Source organism: Sinocyclocheilus anshuiensis, unplaced genomic scaffold, assembly GCF_001515605.1.
Source record: "Sinocyclocheilus anshuiensis isolate Anshui unplaced genomic scaffold, SAMN03320099.WGS_v1.1 scaffold1316, whole genome shotgun sequence".
Classification (NCBI taxonomy): Eukaryota; Metazoa; Chordata; class Actinopteri; order Cypriniformes; family Cyprinidae; genus Sinocyclocheilus; species Sinocyclocheilus anshuiensis.
The window spans coordinates 1,725,122-1,745,061 of NW_015542553.1; the positions used below are offsets into that span (position 1 = coordinate 1,725,122).

Sequence of the window (19,940 nt, forward strand, 5' to 3'; positions counted from 1 at the left end):
ATATATATATATTCTTTTTTCATAATCTGTCTCTCAAATATGTCACAATATGGAAGAAAAGATCAATATGTGTGTCATTACCAAATGTTGCCCTATACCTTAGCTCTGAAGTCTTGATCAGTTACAAAACAAAATGCACTTTGGCATCACTGAAATCTAATCAACATAATGTTTATAATATGCAATTGTGATCTGAGGGCAAGACTTAAGTGAATATCCTAAATTTCAATTTACACATATATTATTTTCATGTTGGCCTCTTTAATGCTACTTTTATGTTTTTAGCTTCACAGCCTTTTATTGTATGGCAAAGAACATTGTGAACAGCCTCCAAAATATATTCTTTTGTGTTTCACGGATGCAATAAAAGCATGTAAAGAATGACATGAGGGCCAGCTAAGGAAGACAGAATCTAATTTTAGTTTGAACTACTAAAAAGCATTTACTTTTCATGTCACTTTTCAGCTAAATCACTCACCACGGCAGCACCTGATTTTACAACTATGATTTCTAAGAGTCTTCAGACAATGGAAATACAAACAACCATCGCTCTGGTCACAACAGCCCTGCCTCTGGACCCGCGTACACATAAGGAAAATACTGGGACTGGCACCTCTCAGCCTGTATTCAATCATGTAAAACATTAACATTTATGTCTTTTTCTTATATATTGTTGATATATATATACTTATATACTTCCTGCTGATCATGTTGATTTTCTCTTCTGCAGAATTCCTTTGATCTAAGCAGCAGCAGTAAGGTGAGTACATGAATGACAAAAACATCTATCAATAAAATTTCTATTTTTTGTTCTACAAAGATTTCTGTCACTGATCCCCAAGGGTCCCCTTACATTCATTTTCCACTGAGATGACAGGAAATACTGTATCATCCCTTTAAAAAAGTGCATGTTTTCATCAGGTGGAAGATATCAAGATATCAATATCAAGAACCTCTATAAACTCTGAATGTTTAAAGACATTGTTAAATAATAGTAAAATCAATCACAAAACTAAGGAAGCCTGTTTCCACCACACAATAACAAATAAAATAGGTAATTGTGAATAACCTCAAAATTCATACTTTTTTTCTGCCGAAATTTTGAGTTTATATCTTATTTTTTCCCAGAAATGCAAGATAACATCTTACAACTTTTTTTCTCAGAAATGCAAGAAAAAGTCAGAATTGAGAGACCTAAACGTGCAATTCTAACAAGAATTGCGAGATGTTATCTAGCAATTCAAAGAAAAGTCGAAATTGTGAGACAAACTCGCAATTGCAAGATGAAAAGTTGCAATTAGCTTTTTTTTTATTCTGTGAAAAAAAGAAGAATTGTGAGTGAATTCAGAATTCACAGGAAAAAAGTTAGAACTGCAAGATGAGAACAAGTCAGAATTCTCAGTGTATACTTTTTATCTCACAATTCAGATCAATCTATTAAATGGAGCCAGAAAACATTTCTTGGCCAACAACAGTATGCAAAGTGACCGACTTCACAAAACCTAGATTCTCCTTAAAAATGATCAAAACATGAAGCCAAACATGAAGTGCTACCATTTTAATATTTGTTTTGTTTGACCAGGGGAACGCCGTGCGTGAAGCCTGTAAGACGCTGGGTCAGAAGATGAAAGGAAATTGCACGGTGATCGTGGAAATTCACGACAAACGTTTAATTGCAAAAGTTACAATAGATGGTGAGGGAAATGCTACGGCTTCCGAACAGATTAAACCCTCATAAGGAGGAACCACTGGATTCAGTGCTTGCCATATTGTGTTCGGTTATCAATACAACAACAATAAAATATTTTATAAAATGTATAATAATTCACTTCATTTTCCGTTTACAGCTGATCAAAAGATACAGCCAGAAAACTACAAACCTCCAGAACAGGTCAGTGGATATACAGACAATAATACTTTGCAGAAAGAAGATGTGAGCAAGGACACGATACCAGACATGTTGATCGCCATCTTGGCTTCTTGTGGCGCTTTGGTGCTCATTCTGTGCTGCTTTGCTGCGTACTGCACTTATCATCGCAGATCCTACAGGAAGAACCAGGTAATACTCAATTCCAAACACAAAGATGAATCAGATGTACTCGCATTGCTCGATTCGGGCCCTACTTTCAATAAACTTGTATATGAATGTTCTGAATGATTCAAGTAAAAGTGTTATGCTGTTTAACATCCCAACATGCACTTTTACCTCAGCAGCAACACCTGACGGAAGAGCTGCAGACAGTGGAGAATGGTTATCATGACAATCCCACGCTGGAGGTGATGGAGGTACAGCCGGAGATGCAAGAGAAGAAACTGGCATTGAACGGGGAGTTCAACGACAGCTGGATCGTCCCCATGGACAACCTGCTGAAAGAGGACATACCTGATGAAGAAGACACCCACTTGTAATGGCACCGGATGAGCTGTCAGGAGAGAGAAACCTGCTGCTCTCATAACGGTGGATGGTGAACGGACAGAATGTAGAGAAAGCAGAGACTGACATAAAGACTATCAAACATCAGTTGCTTTCATTTGGTGCCTGGGTGTACATGCTGTAAGTAGGTAGTTAAATGCTAAGTATGTGCTAGAAATAGAAGAAAAGTTTCAAGTTTTGTGTGTCACTGCGTATGGGAAAAGGAACATTCTGTAAATGGAACGTCAATGCATTCCATTTTCTTCCAATCTATAGCCTCTCTTTGTGCCTTAACATTTTTTTTTATCACACTTAGATGTTTCAAAACCAATAGTTTTCTAATAAACAATTTGATGAGCATAAAATATATAACAAACATTGGCTAAAATATCCCATTTTTAATTTAAAACTGAATTAAAAAAAAAAAAAGAATTTAGATTTTCCACTGCAATGCATTTTGGGGACTGCATTCTCTAAATGTGAAGCTGCCTTAGAATTTGGCCAAAATAAGGCATACATTTCACTGCCTTTGCATTAGGAGTGTGCTTTATGGTGCCTTAAAATGTTATCAAGCAAAGTCAAGTTTAAGTTTCACATGAAAAATGACTCAATTTTTCTCTAAAGTGATATATATATTCAGGATTCAAGTTCACAGTTTCTAACCAGTGAATTTCCATGATTTTCCCATGAACTTTCCAATCAAAGTTACAAATGCAAAGTTGTTTCTACCAGATAAAAGTGAGCATAAATTATTATTATTATAGAAATTTACATCACTTTTCCCATGAATTTCTGAGGCCCAGAAAACACATCTAGGACTGTGGGAACCTTGTATTATTTCCTGAGAGGAATTATAAGTTGCGCTTGTATGCAATGCTTATTTCTATGCTTCTTCCACAATTTGTTTGTTTTCTGTTTAGGGAAGATTAACTCTCATAGGCACCAAATTACGCTTTGACCAATGGATAATTCATCCTGGTAAATTAGACTATGGGTCAAAAGTATGTGACCCCCATCACTGGCAGATAACTTTTTCATTATGTTCCATCTGTGTTGGTCATCATACCAGTATGAAGGTTTTCATTCTCGTCAACCTGAAACATTTGACACTAAATCCAACACAACTCACTTACATTCTTTAAGTTTAGTTATAGGTATAAAAGAATGTGTCATTGTCTTTAATCAGAATTTTCAGTTTAGTGCATTGATCACCTTTTTCTTTGGGGATGTTTTATTTAACTGTTTTAATGCTGATTTCACCAAAACATTTTTTTTTTTTAAATTGTATTTACATGCATTACACAAATTTTCAATATAAGGGATTCACTACTGTTTCCGTTTAGCTGTTGTACTTCCACCAAAGTGTTAAGGTTGAATTTATAGTTGTATTCTGTATTTGAAGTCAGTTTGCTGCTGTGTGCAAACGACAGGGGTCTGATACACTGGAAGCTGCATCTCTGTCAGATTTCTAATATAAATAAATACATTTTTTTCTCAGATAGTTGACATGACATGTCGAGGCACTTCATCTTAAATGATAACAAAATGTGTATACTACTGTTCAAAGGTTTGGGTTATGTAAGATTTTTAAATGGTTTTGAAAGAAATTTGTTCACAAAAGTTAATTAAAAAAGTTAATTTAGTGAATTTATTCCTGTGATGCAAAGCTGAAATTTCAGCATTCATTACTCCAGTCTTCAGTGTCACATGATCCTTCAGAAATTGTTCTAATATGCTGATTTGCTGCTCAAATATTTCTTACTATTATCAACTTTTAAAATGGTTGTGCTACTTAATTGTACTATGGAAACCATTACACTTTTTTTCAGGATTCTTTGATGAATATATTTTTTGTACTATTTTGATCAATGTAATGCATCCTTGCTGGGGGGGGTGGGGTGGGGACATCCAGTTACAGCACCTAAAAAAACCCAACAAAAATAAATAAATACATACATGTATAAATAAAAATATTAATATCAATTTTAACCTTAAATCTAAATTATTAAAAGGTACCTAAATTGTCAACACTTTACAGCTTTACAAACAAGCAAACAAACAACTGTGGTAACATCTCCAAGATGACTTAAGAAACTTACCTATAAAAATGCTGTTAATTGAGGATGCTTTCAAAAATAATGTCATAAATACATTTTATTGATCAGTTAACTTCTATTAACTACATCAAATCAACATTTGGTGTGACCCAACCTTTGCGTTTAAAACAGCTTTTGTCCTAGGTACACTTGTGCATCGATTTCAGGTAGCTTTGCATCTTGGAGACGTTGCAACAGTTCTTCTAGATTTAGCCAGCCTCAGTTTTTTCTGATTCTTCATGTCATTCCAAACAGAATAGTGAGATCAAATCTCTGTGCGGAGCACTGGCTGTTGTCAGATTCCTTGTGCATACAAAAATCTTACTCAATTAATGGCAAAAAGAATGTTTGGAAATGTAAACTGATATTTCCTACTGACACACTACAGCAAAAATAGAAATAATTGGCTTAAAACCATTTTTTTGGTTGGTGAAAATACTAATGGGCTAAAAATGCTGAATGTTTTTATAGGTCTATGTTAAAGGAAGACCAAGACCATATTTAAGAAAACTTGAACAAAATACAATCTTTATTCTTTATGTACATTACATACAATGCAGTTCTTTAATAGGTTCTACACATTCATGAGAGCCACAGTGTAGTGCTGACATCTCAATGTGCCCTCGCTCAAGAGCAGAGGGGGGCTTGACGAGATGAGGATTTCCAGGAGAGAGGAAAAGAAAAAGTCATTTCATCTCTGACACTGCAGAAATGTACACTTCATGAAGCAAGAAAACGTATTTGGCACAAGTGTGACAAAAAGTCTCCGGTTTTAAGTGTCGATCCTCTCATGTATCCTTGATTTCATTGTTTTCATACTTTTTTTTTGTTTTACTTTCTTCCTGACATAAAAACACTGCTAGAGCTACGAAAGGCAAAGTAAGCCCTGGATTCCAAATCATTTACACCCGAATTGCGTTCACGCCAGGAAAGAAATAAAAGAGCACTGAATCTTTATAAATCACAAACAAGTCAAACTTCCACACTCCAGTGCGCCGTAAGAGCCAAATTACAGCTAATACTGAGTTCAGGGAATTGAGATACGACACTTGGGAGGACACAATCAGCAGGGTGAAGCATAATGTACTGTCCCATGGTTCTTTGAGCCTTTGGTTTCTGCATGGGTGAAGCCAAAACTACAGCAAATTTAAGAGTGATCTAATTACTGAATTTTATTTTTTTTTTGCAGGGCAAGTACTTCCTACTCGTGCACAGGGAGACAAATAAATATAACTGCTGTTAAACTAACACTGCACAAATGGAGACCAAGTTATCCAGATGTATGGATGAACTATATGGAAGACTATCATCCAACACACTTTCATCTGTCCAGAATTGTAAACAATCCGGAAGCTCATACGGAATGAAGGGCACATATAGACGTCTCTATGACATCATAGAGAGAAACAGAACATAAGATATGACATTCAGGGCTCAAGTTCACCAAGAAATAATAATATTAATAATAAATAGTGAGGGGTCTCTTCTGTCTTCGGTGGTCCCAATAAGGCTCCTTTGAGTTGGTACCAGTAAGCTGAACAGTCTGTGTAACAAAGCAGTATGAACTGGACAAAAGCAGCCACAAGCTACACTTCAAAAATTCAAATCATCCACATCTTCTGTTTGTCTAATTGCAGCAAAGTGTTCGTTCATCTATTCACTAATGGATACAAGTATAATGACCTGTTATAAAGTAAGTGTTGCCATGAATGATCATGTGCTACTAATATTTGCGTTCCTACACACACAGTGGAAAACAGTTCTTGTGTACCTAAATGTGTGCATTACACCTCAAACATGCCACTATAGCAAATCTAACCTTTTAAAATTTGTGGATGAGAACATATGGAATCGGGTGTTTCATCACTATTAAAGAGTCAAAGAGAGCACTAATGTCATGGCAGCATCCAATAGCAGCAGCAGGTTTAGATGGAAGCCAGTATTTAAATCCAGGATTGAGAGTGAACAGAATTGATCTACTAGAGTGAGAAAACTGACTCTAGAAGGCACTCTGATCTTTGCCTTCGGCCTCCACTGGATGAGCGCACATATGTTCGTCCATAAAAAATGTGATTTAAAATAGCAAGGCAGAACGGAACCCTTGTTGATCACACAGTTCATAAATCAAAACCACCCCTTTATGATAACTCACCTATATTTCAACCTGTATGAAAGAAAATGTAAATGATAAAACTGAAACAGATTTGAAACTAAGCAGAAGTTTGTTTAAAATAAAAAAAAAAGAAAATTCAGTGTGAAATTTGGCAGATATGCAGATTTAAACCTAATTCTGACACCTTTTTAAAATTAAAAATTAAAAAAAGCACAACCGTTGGCAATCCAGAGTACAAAATTATATTTCTGCATTTTAAATAAGTCTCAGTGACGTTTAAGTGCCATTACTTCTATAAGAGGCAAAACAGTAGGTGGGCACGGCACACCTCGGGTGAAAAATGTAGAAAAATAACTTCTGTTTTGGGTGGGAGGAGTCTGAGAGGTCTAAAGAGGGGTGTGATCTATTGTGTAGGGCGTGACTACAGGGTGATGAGTTCAACAAGGTTACCCTTGGGCGGGGTCATATTGTCTGGGAAGAAATTGACAAGCGTGTCGAACAGCTGTGTGCGCTGGGCGTACGTCTGATCCACATCTGAAAAGCCTGTCATGAAAAAAAATCAATATTAAGTATCAAAGCACTAATGAATATATTTGAGCAGACTCTGTGCTGATATTCAGTTGTAGTAAAAGAACGTGATTAGAGGACAATTGTGTTCATCAAAAAGAGTGCTCACCTAGAGGAATGAAGTCTGAGCTGGATTTGAACAGAGCAGAGGGCAAGAGCTGGAACTACAGGAAACAAACACACAAAAAGCACATTCACTTATGAAACATGTATTGGGCCTAGTCAGACTCGAGCATTTACACGATACTTTGCTTCAGTCCAACTGAAATCAAACTTTTAAAACTCATGTAAATGCGCAAACTGACAACTGCAAAAGTTTAAAGGTTTGTTATCTACAAGCTTAATCATAAAATGTAACCATTTTTCATGAGGGTCCTGACCTCTTTTGTCTCATCGGGGTCGGTGTGGTCCACGGTAAGAGACAGATCATTCTGCAGATATTTAAGTGCATTCAAGGGCTCGGTCTGAGCCTTCTCCTCAAACCTGCAAACACACACAAGGCAGCAATCAGAATGTAAACATGTTTAAATGTGCCTTAAAAACTCTGCAAATATGGCCACCAGATGGCACAAAGTGAGCAGAAATCACATGCACCAATGGAAAACTACTGCTGTAATTTAATCACTAACTGCAGTGCTGAATGACACTGCAATTACATAACAACACAGCTGGTCCTAATGGTTTACATTCAGATCACAGCAGGATCAGAGCAAGATCATGTTCTTCATATTAACATTCGATACAAACTATTTAACATGGAACAGATATCTAAACATTTTCCTAGCGCCATTTGGAAACTAAGAGCATCTGACAGTTTTCTTTGGCGTCAGACAGAGAGAGACCAGACTATGCAATTCAGTAAACATTATTCTTAAGCACAATTTCCTAATCAAGAACTGTGAGGTCAGAATAATGAGTCTGTGAACAGCAGATTGTAACAGGTGAAGCACTTTCGTATTCATATAAAAGTCTATTTGTACCTGTATTTGCGAATGAGGTATTTGCAGTGTCGAAGCAGATATTCTTTGGAAGGGCGGCACAGCTTTAGGGACCAGAAATCATCCAATCTCATTTTGGGTGAGCTGGACTTCCCTGGGTTTCCCCCGAAAAGGTAATGCACCTGTGTACCATATCATCATATCAATCCCCTGCTAATTGCTTTGATTAATCAGTACAGCAATTAAGGAAATGGGTGTTTTATCAGCTCAAGCTGTCAAAGTGCCAGAGGTAAATAGAATTTGTATTTAAATGTCTCTACAAATGTTCACAGGTTACAACCTTGTAATTTGAAAGTTGTTGCATCTGGTAATTTAAAATCAGTTTGTGATATATAATCATCGTCTTCTTTAAAAAGGTAAAGATACACAATAGACCAGATACTTCTGAATTAAAACAGGATGTTTAACAAACAAGGAAGAAAAAAAATCTAAAAATCAAGTATTAAGAGATAAACAGGTTCCAATTTTAATTTCATCTCGACTTCCTTGAGGTAAGTTAAGGTTGAAACCTAATTTGGAACTTTGGGTTATCAGCTCAGATCGCTAACCAACCAATCCTAAACCACACCACCAAACTATTCATAAAAGTTCAATTCATATTTACCATGGGTGTGGAAGTGAAATGATCTACATTACCTTGTGCAACTCATCATAGACTAACTGATGAGCAAAACGAGGACAAGGTTCTTCTTCTTGTAGGGCCTTAGTGGGGTTTTCTTTCACCGCCTGGTCATTCTTATAAACACACGACCTGCACACAAACACACAGTCTATTATACTAAACTGTGCATACTGTCCTAGAAAAGTGTACACACATGCACCCACCCAAATCAAGTCAAGTAAACAAAATGACAAACCAGTGCACCAAATCCAAAGGAAACACTGACAGAACAATTTTTCAGACGCTGTAAGCCAACTACTTCAATTAGCGTACAGAACAAAGGGTTTTTTTCTACCCCAGTTTAAGCGCAAAGCACATTTTACAGACACACACGCGCGCACATGCAGACACGAGCGGCCAGACCCACACACAAGCAGAGAACATTCTGTTCCGGTTTGATGGTCACCAACTCCCTTTCTGAAGGTTAGGCGGGCCTTTGAAATACAACTTTTGCTCTCGCTATATTCAATACAAGTCAATGCGTGTGCAAGCAGAGAACAATTTATATAAGGTTTTTTTTTGTATGATACATTTACAGGCATCATATATGCATCATTCAATGCTATGGCTGTTCAATGCACTGAAAAGAGAACATACATTGCAGGAAGGAAAGAAAGTTTTTTTTCATCATAACTGAAGATTTTCTTCCTTTCTAGCAGTGTATGGCAATCTAAAGTCTCAGGAATTAAGCGCCTGAAGGCACTTTGTGGATTACTGATTCAGGCTGTCCTCAGGGCCACAGCATATAAACACAGGTCTAGTGTACTTATTAGCATTCAACGTGCACTGCTGTACAGATGAAGAGCGTGTCCGAGAACTCACGCACCAGTTGTTGCGTGCAATGTCGTAGATCCAGAAGGAGTTGCGTACATTCTCCTCGCGTTTGTCTTTGTCTTTGCTGAGTCCTGATAGAACGTGGATCTCATTGAGCTCTGGGTCGATGGTGGCACGCTGAGTGAATCCCGTCATTGGTACTGCAACACAAACACAGACTTAAACTTAGATCATTAAGAAAAGGCATAAACTGTTTAAAGTGTCATGATGTAGCAGCTTGGCGTAATCATTTCTAAAAAAAACATGCAAATCACCTCTATTTTTTCTATGGTTTCAGCCAAACTCGACAAATGTTTTACCAATGGTACAGTTTTGCATTATTTCTTTATCACATTAATATGACTAGAGATATAATATGAAATATTTTTAAGCATTAATGTTTAATACGGTTTTACAATATTTGATTAATACTATATTAATATAATAACAAATAAAAATATTAAATCATTTTATATTGCTATAAATATTGCATTAGCAAGTGAATTTACAGAATTTGCCTATTTTTATAATTTTTTTATTTATTGTTGATTTTAAATCATATTAAAATAATATATTATTTTACTATTATTAATATAATAATAATAGTTTTGTTTCTCTTGTATCACTCCATGGTATCTAGTCTCTTCAATTTTCCTCCAGTTTCAACCCAAATAAATGTCATTCTCATGATTTATTTATTTTTGTAAATTGGTATTTAGTTTATTTAGCAAGTAGTTAAATAAAGTAGCAGGACAGCTTTAGGTTGTTTGAATCTCGATTGGTTTCACACTGCCAACTGGCCTGTAATTTGCCTATTTTTATAATTTTTTTTATTTATTGTTGATTTTAAATCATATTAAAATAATATATTATTTTACTATTATTAATATAATAATAATAGTTTTGTTTCTCTTGTATCACTCCATGGTATCTAGTCTCTTCAATTTTCCTCCAGTTTCAACCCAAATAAATGTCATTCTCATGATTTATTTATTTTTGTAAATTGGTATTTAGTTTATTTAGCAAGTAGTTAAATAAAGTAGCAGGACAGCTTTAGGTTGTTTGAATCTCGATTGGTTTCACACTGCCAACTGGCCTGTAATTCCATTTTACACACATTTTGTTTTGTTTTTTATGCTCAATAAAACATCACCCTGGTTTGGAACTACATGATAAATGATTTTTGGGGGGCGAACTATTCTCTAAGGTCTGGTTGTGGGCTCACTGTTTCGTTCCTGGTAAATTGTGTTTTGTTCAGTCTTATTTTTGTCTCTCTGCTGCCTTCTAGCTCTTGTTCTCTTTCTGTCACCCCCTGTCCTCGTCGCACACACATCTCTCTCTAACGCGATAACAGAGAGAACACAGAGGTCTTTTTATACTCTCTCATTGCGTCAAGTCGCCCATTGAGATTTTACACAATCTGTTTATGGGAACAGGAAGTGTGTCACAGGCCTGTGTCTGCACAGTCTCTCACAGGCTTCACAGAGCTCTCACACTCATTCACCTTCTGTGTCTCTCCTCTCTGTTAACTGGCTGTTCGATTTGGTATCTTCCTCCGAGCTTGACACAATATCATGCTATAATTACTGATTATAGTGAAAGCGAAGAAAAATTTGGGAGACATTATGTGGGTGTGCAGACATTATGACCTGTCTGCACACCAAATTCTTCTCCATGCTGAGCAGACGTTTTACAAAGTCTGCTTTGTTATAAGTCTTGATTGTGCATGCAAGTTTCATTTGTATGCATGTGTAGCTAACGTGAGTAATCAAACGAGTGTGTGTTAGGTGAGCTAATCACCACAACTGTGTGGGCATGAAGTATTTTCTAAGAACTCACTCAGTTCTGCAGAAGTCAATAGAAGTTCTAAGAACTTCAAATTGATATATTTTCACTATACTTTATTTTTTTTATTTCAGTTTTAATAGTTTTAGTGCTTCAAACTTATTTCAATTAATTGCCATCCTTTCCAATTTTCATTTAAGTTTTTCATTAATACTTATATTTATTTTAGTTCAGCTTTCAATCACTGAAAAAGGTAGTTTCAGTTAACAACAACACTGCTGTTTTTCTGCAAAAGCAGCCATAAAACACCTCAAATTGTGCTACTTCACTTTGATGAAAGGTGTGAAGTTACTTTAAATCATGGGTAAAAAAAAACAGCTCTTAATTTCAAGAAGAGAGGGATCTGTGCCCTATGCAAGGCCCGCATATCATAAAGACTTGGGTTAGTAAGTAACCACCTAGCAACTACACAAAATACCATCTAGCAATACCCTAGTAACCACCTTGAACACCCTATCAGTGTCTGTGAGACTAGCATTTTCTAAAGAAAAAAAAACACAGTTTTGCATAACTAGAGTCATCTAAAGCTGCAAATTTCAAGTCTACCAGAGAAGACTTTAAATATTAAAATGTATATTTAAAGCCGAGTCATTAGAGGAAAATATCTTGATGAGAGGCAGAGTGCGTGTTCTTTGTAGAGCAACATGTTGTAACCTCAAAAACATTGTCTCCCTGCTCAGGAATTTGCTGCAATATTCACCCATCATCAGGACAATCCTCACGAGAAACGTTCACTACTATCATCCAGACCAGCAGATCTGTGTATATCAGCATCAAGAAGACCGATGACGTCAAGTTGATTTAGCTGTTGAACAGTAGGACTGCAATAGATCACGTTCGCCTCAGCTGCACATAACAGGCCACAGCAGTGACATAATCCCCACCTGATTCAGCCCTATTTCTAAACATGATGTCACCTTCATGCTCAAGATTCCTCCGCTCTCCTTTTAAGGAGTCTTCTCAGGGCACGGCTTTGTAAGAGCCATTGTTACAGTATGACAAAAAAATAAATAATCAACAGTATTTTCACAAATCTACAGCTTGCTAATGACTTCATACCCATGCCTGAGTCCTTCTTGGTGCCATCTGAGATGATCTCCACATGGTCACCATCAACGTCGTAACTGAAGAAATCATTCAAGTAAGTTTTGGACCTCTGACCTCCGAAAACGTACAAGCAGCGATTTCTCTGTGGGAGAGAAAAGAAAAATTATCACATCAAGTTTGTTGTCAAAACCACCCATAAATTCCATTAAACACCAATATTTTTATTCCAATAAACACCAAAGAAATGAATAAATTTACCAATCACCTCTCTCATAAACCATTTTTGAAATAAACTTTCTTATTCTTATTGGGAAATCTCATTCGTGTGTGTGTGTGTGTGTATATATATATATATATATTTTACTTTAACAAAATAATATAAAATAATGTAGAATATATATATATTAACCTAAAAATTTAATTTGCCCAGCCCTAATTCACACTAATAATGCCACAAATGCATCTATCAAAAATTTCAGGTCAACATGTCAAATATCTGAGTTGCAGCTCAGAGCGCTTTATGGGTCGTTACTAAGGAGACGGACTGTGTGGAAGAGCATGCAGTGTCCGATGCGGGACTGGATGTCCTCTGGCCCAGCGTTACACGAGTCTTCTCTGAGCAAACTCCAGCTGCCAACTAGACAGTGATACGCATAAAGCCCGCTGAACTGAGGTTCTGACGTCCTGCCGTCATCCACACTGCCATTACACGTCAGAATCCGACCACCAAAAGTGTAGATCATGTGCTTCTCAGAGTCCATGCACATCTGAGAGAGATAAAGAGAGGTTTTGTCCAAAAGATACTGAACTGTTCATCGTAAACCTGTTAAATGGAGACTCTTGGTGGTATGTGGGCATATATCCTGAACATAGGTTGTGTAATTTAAAATGCGTACCTGGTGGTCGAAAACGAGTTTGGGTCCTCCATCAGCCGACGTGTCTTCGCTTAGGAGAGTCCATGTGTTGGCGTCAATGTCATAGCAGTAGAAGTCACTCTTCAGTGACTTGCTGTTTCTGACGGAGGAGTCCAGATAACGGCCCAGCGTGTAGATCTGCCTCCGCTGAGAGTCGATGCACATCTTGTGACACGAACGAGCACTGGGACCGTTCTAAAAGAAATATATCACAACCTTTATAGTTTTCACCTCTTACTCAGATTACCTATAAATCAACTGATATATAGAGCACACACATTTTATTTTTCCAAAAAAAAAAGTCTCTCAGAGAATAAAGTTGTTTTTACAAGGTACCAGGACACGATAATAGGCGTTCAGAGGAAGAACTAGTCACTGGAATATCCAAAATTTGAGAGATTCATGTTATCAAATCTTTGGGCATGTAAACTAGATAAGTAAATTATACATTGTTGTCAGTTACACTTGAGAAAAATTTAAAATAAAACCATCCACTGTCGGGTCACACCAGCCAGTTATGCAACTACTGATTGAAGACAGATTTTCCTATTTGGAAGTCATTAGGTTTTAATTTTTTTAATTTTAATTGTTTTATTATTAATGTATTCTTTTGAATCTACTCTTTTATATCATCAACGTTTAAGGGAGGGTTATCCTGAATAAAGGAGACAAATGGCCGTGATCCTGACTGGATCCTGACTGACGCTCATCCATTCATTGCAGCCAGCCACTTTCATCTCTGATTTAATACGTTCCATATCACTTGTTACGTTGATCATGAAAAGAATAAAGTCATATGAACAAATGTACAATAAAAAATAATAATATTATTCCTAAAGTTAGAGTAGGAGGAGAGCAAAACAAAGTCTGCCATAAATCAATGGTTCCTTACACTGGCAAAGGAAGTAGACTGATAGCCACCAGGCAGCCAACTACTGGCAGCTCATGTGACCTACCAGAGTCAGGTGACCTGCCAGTGGCTGGTGCTGCCAGCCAGTCAGGGATTGAACCCCTACTGAGATTTATGCAGATTTAAGCAGCTAAAGAGATCTCAATTATAACTTCCGTCAGAACTGTGGTGTCACTCTACATATTTTCCATTACAATCATTTCATTCTCTTCCTCATTTCTATGAGTCAAACATTCTCATCTAAGTAACCTACAGATGAAAGAGCACTCAGTGCACTATTCTTCAAGGCACTCTGCACAGAAAGCGCAGTGAAGTATGTGAAACTCGATGACATGATGGAAACATCTAGCAGATTTTAGTCCCATTCAGCTGAGTAATAATTGAAAAAAAATCCCTCTTTTACCTCTTTCTCTGTATCCCTGGAAATACAGGCCCATTGGTTCTCCTTCACACTGTACGCCCAGAAATCAGCCAAGTCCTGCGTTCCATCCCAGCCACCAAAAAGATACACGGTTTCTGCCAAACAAAGAGGCGAATACAAAAAAAACAGAAAGAGAAAGCAACGGTGAGTGGGTGAGGTGTTTTACACCTTTGAAAGAAACTCAATATGGAATCGAAAGATGAAAACTATTATGTTGTTTTTAAAGCTGTTATAAATCATCATATTCTTGAAAGGCAGCTGTGTGCTAAGGTTGAAAGGCTGATGTCGCCATGGTGATAAGCAGAGACAGTTGTTTGAGCTATTGAGCTTGAGCTGAGCTGTAGAACAGGTTACTTTAGGTCAGTTTAAACGCACAGGGCCACACGAGGGCTGCGGGATCGATTGTTCCTCTAAAAACAAGCTCACAGATTCACACGCACATTTAAAACAGCCCTTAACTCACAACAGCGGAGCTAAATGCAGTCTTAGCATGCATTCCACTACAAGTAAGACAGGACAAGCTAAACAGTGCTGTGATAACTGCCCAATCAGAAACTTTGCAAATCAGCCATCTAACATAAAAAGTACCTGTCTGAACATCAATGACCATCTGATGACCTCCTCTCATGCCCGGCCTGTTATCATCACTGTCACCTATTCAGAAAACAAACGAGAAAGAACAGAAGTGAATTGAAAGTTGTGTGTACCAGGAGCAAGCACACTGAATATCAATACAGTCCTGAAGTAATTTAATACAGCAGACATGGATTCCCTGGAGTCCAACGTTCAGATTCAGAGCAAGAGGCTGCCACTTCTGTGTTCTGTGGGCTGCTGTCGTACCTTTGTTACATTTGGGGATGATCTGACTCCAGCGCGGCTTATAATCCTGCTGGCTGATGTACTGATTAAACAAACCATCTGGAAGAGAACAGATAAAGAGTCAAGGGTGCACTTTAATTTGCTAATGCATGCTCTCTGAGCGGGAAACAATCCAAGTGTACATTAGGTTCTAATTACCGTAAATTTACACTGTGACCACTAAAGAGAACATGTAATAACATGAAATGCAATTGCGAACAACTTTAAAGGTCAAGTGTGTAAAATCCTATCCCATCCTAATATGTAGAAGAAGATTCCTTCTAAAAATCTGTAAACACAGTATTTGATCTTGACCAGCCTGACAGCACAAGATTGGATCGACTATTTGTTTTGTCTGTAGAGCAGATTTAAACATGGTAACGTGTTACTGTGTGTTCGTGGCGATTTGCAGAAAATCGACTTAACAAGAAGTCAGTTCACTCTGTGGCCATATCTGCAATGTCTCTGAGCAGCTATTTTGGTCATACACAACCAACTCCTATCTACTTGAATTGGGGAAGACTGATATCTCTTAACATCGCTCGCCAAGGTCACAATAAAACAACATATTTTAGGCCAATTAAACCTAACATCAACTGTATCATAAACTGAAATTGCACAAAAACACCAAACAGTTTTCCAGGTTTCTGCACAAATGATGACAAAAGAAAATTTAATCTTTAAGGATTACAGATTGGTTCTTTTTACTGGAAGGCGGGAATTCCTTCTCTAGAGAGACCATACTGAGTGTTGCACTTCCTCCTATTCGTTGTAATCAACTGCCAATTCTGGTGAAATGATCAACAGAAGCATTAGAAACTACTAGAAACCAAGAGCACAGAGACTCGCAACCTCCAGTGATTCAAATAGCTGTCAATGAGTACTACACTGCTATTGGTAGCATTAACCTTTCTCAAATCAACCAAAATATTCAAATGTTACTTTAAATTTAAACAACATTTGTGCAGATGTCTTGCTTAAAGCTTGCATAAAAGCTTGCATGTTTTGAGGACACACATTCTGCAGGTTGAAACATAACCAGGGGCCTCATTTATAAAACGTGCGTACGCACAGATTTGATCGTAGAGTGCGCGTACGCAAAAATCCACGCCAACGTTCATATTTACAAAAACGGTCTTTGACGTGGAAAAGAGCTTAGCGCCACATCAGGGTCTGAGCAGACGTACGCACTTTTGTTTGCCCGAGTTTTGGAAATATAAGCCATTCTTGCCGCTTGTAAAAGATTTGGACATTGTCAGGTGCTCTTTTATAAGTCAATGACATTAATTAGACATCGTTTACAAGGCGGAGATCTGAAACTGTTCAGCTGCGCACAATTTCAAGATCATTGCAATTTATAGATTTCACATCTAAAAGAGAGGCGTACGCACATTTTCTGTGCATACGTTCGTTCTATGAATCACACGTACGCACTTTGAGAAATGATTGTAAAATCAAATTTAGGATGCTTTCTATGCATTATTTTATAAATGAGGCCCCAGGTGAACTTTTAAGTTGCACATTACTGACATATGACCAACACTGTTATGGAAACTATAGCTCTCACCTGTGTTTGTGTGAAACCACCCACAAGTTTGTGTCAAAAAGCAGCACATTGGTAATTCTTTTTTTTTTTTCATTTTGACTCATTGTGCTATTTAAAATGAATTGGAATGTTAAAATCTTGGTCATTTTCATGAAATCCATAGTTCCTCATTTTTTACCTGCACCCTTCAGTCAGTACAACAGGCAAATATTAGTTCAGGTGGAAGTATGTGGAAAAACAAGTTTTGCAAAGCAGTAAATAATCACTATTCAAATAGTGAGAATAGGAGGAACTAAAGCTTTGAGTCATTTATTTTTGAAGTACATACTGCTGTATAATAATACAATTGTGCCATAATGCTGCAAGTTTATCAAAATCTCTCTAACAGTGAGAGCAGTGTATTTTAATAAGCATTTTTCTGCATCGAGTGAAACAGACCGTTTGAGTGGATCTCATCTTTATTTGACATAAAATGTCAACAAGGATATACTTGCTTGCACAGTAATACGATTATAATCCAGAACCATTCTGTTGCCTACAGTGAACCAACATGCCCACATTCCCTGCTTAATGAATGTGGCACAGATCCATATGATGAAACACAGGGTGAGGTACCTCTCACGGCTTTGTCTATGAGCTCCTCGCAGGCGTCAAAGTCTCCTCTGAGGACCAGCCGCTCATGAAGGTGTGTGAGCATGGGGTGCTCGAGAGCAATCCGTGTTTTCTTCTGCAGGGACTCGAAGGCTTCTGTGCAGTTGTGCTGCCGGAAGTGTTTCAGGCACAGGCGGATGGCCTCCTGTTCACGGTACTGTCGGGGAAAAAAACAAACCACTTTAGCTGGAACAGCTTGGCAATTTAAAAACTGTTAATTGTTATGACGTACAAAGACAATGACGCAGTTTACTGAAATAAAGCATACGGAAAAAAAACAGTAAATATATATTACTATGTATTACTTTATTTCACATGCTGCGTGACTTATGTGTGATTACCCTTTAGCAGCGGGTGGTTAATAATGGCATATTTTGAAATAAGCATTTTCTATTATGCAGCACGCAAACTTTTTAATTCTTTTAAGATATATATATATATATATATATATATATATACATATATAGTTTTTTATATATATATATATATATATATATATATATAAAATTTGCCAATGGTCCTAAAATGGGTCTTTTCATTTTGGGGTGAATTATGAACTTAACATTTTTTGAGATTCATCCTCAAAGATGGATGTGGAAGTTTGGACACAACTCACCTTACTGTACCAGTTAAGGCAGGGCTGGACAACGTCTGGATCTTCTTTGCCGTGTAACTCAATATACCAGATGCTGAAGTTAAAGCTGGGGCCCCATGACATCAGAGGCACTGTATGTAACCAAACACACATAAACAGCATCAAGAGAGGACATTCACACATATGCTGACAAACTGCAGATGTACAGCTTAAAAAAAAAAAAAAAAGAGTTTATTTCAAATGTTCTATTCTCACACGACTCTCAGAGATTTCAATGTCTGAAACAGACAGCATGTGACATTACAAGAGAAAAATGTCTTGTCAAAAGAGTTCAGCGTTCACACAAGCACTTGTTTGTTCCATCAAAGACTTGCAGAGTCATTCAAATCACTCACTCAACTCATTGTCTTCCTCTGAATTCATGTGATGACTGATCTTTCCCCTAAATGTGTCACCATGTGAGTTCACCAGGTCTTTAGCTCGCTCTTTCCGTAAACACTCACCTATTTTAATGAACCTGCAGGGAAACATCTGCTCATCGATCTTGTGCTTTAGCGTGAATGTTTCCTTGTTGAAGTCATTCTTAAGGCCACTAGGATTAGATGAGAAAGACAGTCAATGACCTCATCACATCACAAGAAGCCATTTCCCCAAACATAACTCACATCGCAAGAGACACTATAAGCTATTTTATAAAATGTTTGTGTTCTGATGCCCTATTACCAAGTTTAGTCACCTGCTCTCAAGATGGCCTAAAAGCTAAGAGCCCGTAAAGCTTATCTGACATAAAGATTAGACTGTTGGTAGACTGTAAACACAAACTAACATTTTCCGACAAGTCTCACCTAGACAAGAGTTCTGTCATGTTTTCTTCGCTCATGCCTCCAAACACCTTGAACTTCTTCAGGTTACACACGTGGGTTTTCTCATATTTGCCATAGATGATGTTCAGAACGATAGCTGGTCTCTCCAGTTTTAAGATCAAGTACTGAGTAGTAGAAAAAAAATGTTTTATTCCAAAGCAATTCTAATCCGAAATGTTCTAGCCAAGACGATCAATATCAAAATGTATGATGATCAAAAACAGTCATCTGTAAAACATTGATAACTTTACACTTAAGGGTTAGTTCACCCAAAAATGAAAATTCTGTCATTAATTACTCACCCTCATGTTGTTCGAAACCCGTAAGACCTTCGTTCATCTTCGGAATACAATTTAAGATATTTTTGATGAAATATGAGGGCTCTCTGACCCTCTCATAGACAGCAAGGTAACTACCACGTTCAAGGTCCAGAAAAGTACCAAGATGATCGACAAAGTAGTCCGTGTGACATCAGTGGTTCAACTGTAAAGTTACGAAGCTACGAGAATACTTTTTTGCGCAAACAAAACAAAAATAACGACTTTATTCCACATGTTCATCTCTACTGCGTCACTTGTGGACGCGTGTTCACGACAGTATCATGATGCGAGCGTGTGGCGGGGGCGGCC

At 37.3% G+C, this 19,940-nt stretch overlaps 2 protein-coding genes across 2 annotated transcripts in view; one reads left to right on the top strand and one right to left on the bottom strand.

The window, feature by feature from the left end:
* Window positions 1-2,546, top strand: part of LOC107694305 (sialidase-like) — an 11,942-nt gene extending 9,396 nt beyond the window's left edge. Inside the window, exons 5-9 of the mRNA XM_016493969.1 lie at window positions 466-635; window positions 731-760; window positions 1,583-1,694; window positions 1,848-2,059; window positions 2,212-2,546. Of these exons, the coding sequence (XP_016349455.1) occupies window positions 466-635; window positions 731-760; window positions 1,583-1,694; window positions 1,848-2,059; window positions 2,212-2,409 (722 nt within the window). The 3' untranslated portion in view covers window positions 2,410-2,546. The remainder of the gene's footprint in view (window positions 1-465; window positions 636-730; window positions 761-1,582; window positions 1,695-1,847; window positions 2,060-2,211) is intronic.
* Window positions 2,547-5,009: 2,463 nt separating this feature from the next.
* The window catches only part of LOC107694304 (muskelin-like), a 19,216-nt gene continuing 4,285 nt past the window's right edge, over window positions 5,010-19,940 (bottom strand). The window contains exons 3-18 of the mRNA XM_016493968.1: window positions 19,294-19,436; window positions 18,952-19,040; window positions 18,470-18,579; window positions 17,818-18,010; window positions 15,639-15,716; window positions 15,387-15,452; window positions 14,781-14,893; window positions 13,450-13,662; window positions 13,099-13,320; window positions 12,566-12,695; window positions 9,675-9,822; window positions 8,824-8,938; window positions 8,170-8,309; window positions 7,570-7,672; window positions 7,299-7,353; window positions 5,010-7,165 (exon numbers count right to left, since the gene is read on the bottom strand). Coding sequence (XP_016349454.1) covers window positions 7,044-7,165; window positions 7,299-7,353; window positions 7,570-7,672; window positions 8,170-8,309; window positions 8,824-8,938; window positions 9,675-9,822; window positions 12,566-12,695; window positions 13,099-13,320; window positions 13,450-13,662; window positions 14,781-14,893; window positions 15,387-15,452; window positions 15,639-15,716; window positions 17,818-18,010; window positions 18,470-18,579; window positions 18,952-19,040; window positions 19,294-19,436 — 2,040 coding nt within the window. The 3' untranslated portion in view covers window positions 5,010-7,043. The remainder of the gene's footprint in view (window positions 7,166-7,298; window positions 7,354-7,569; window positions 7,673-8,169; window positions 8,310-8,823; window positions 8,939-9,674; window positions 9,823-12,565; window positions 12,696-13,098; window positions 13,321-13,449; window positions 13,663-14,780; window positions 14,894-15,386; window positions 15,453-15,638; window positions 15,717-17,817; window positions 18,011-18,469; window positions 18,580-18,951; window positions 19,041-19,293; window positions 19,437-19,940) is intronic.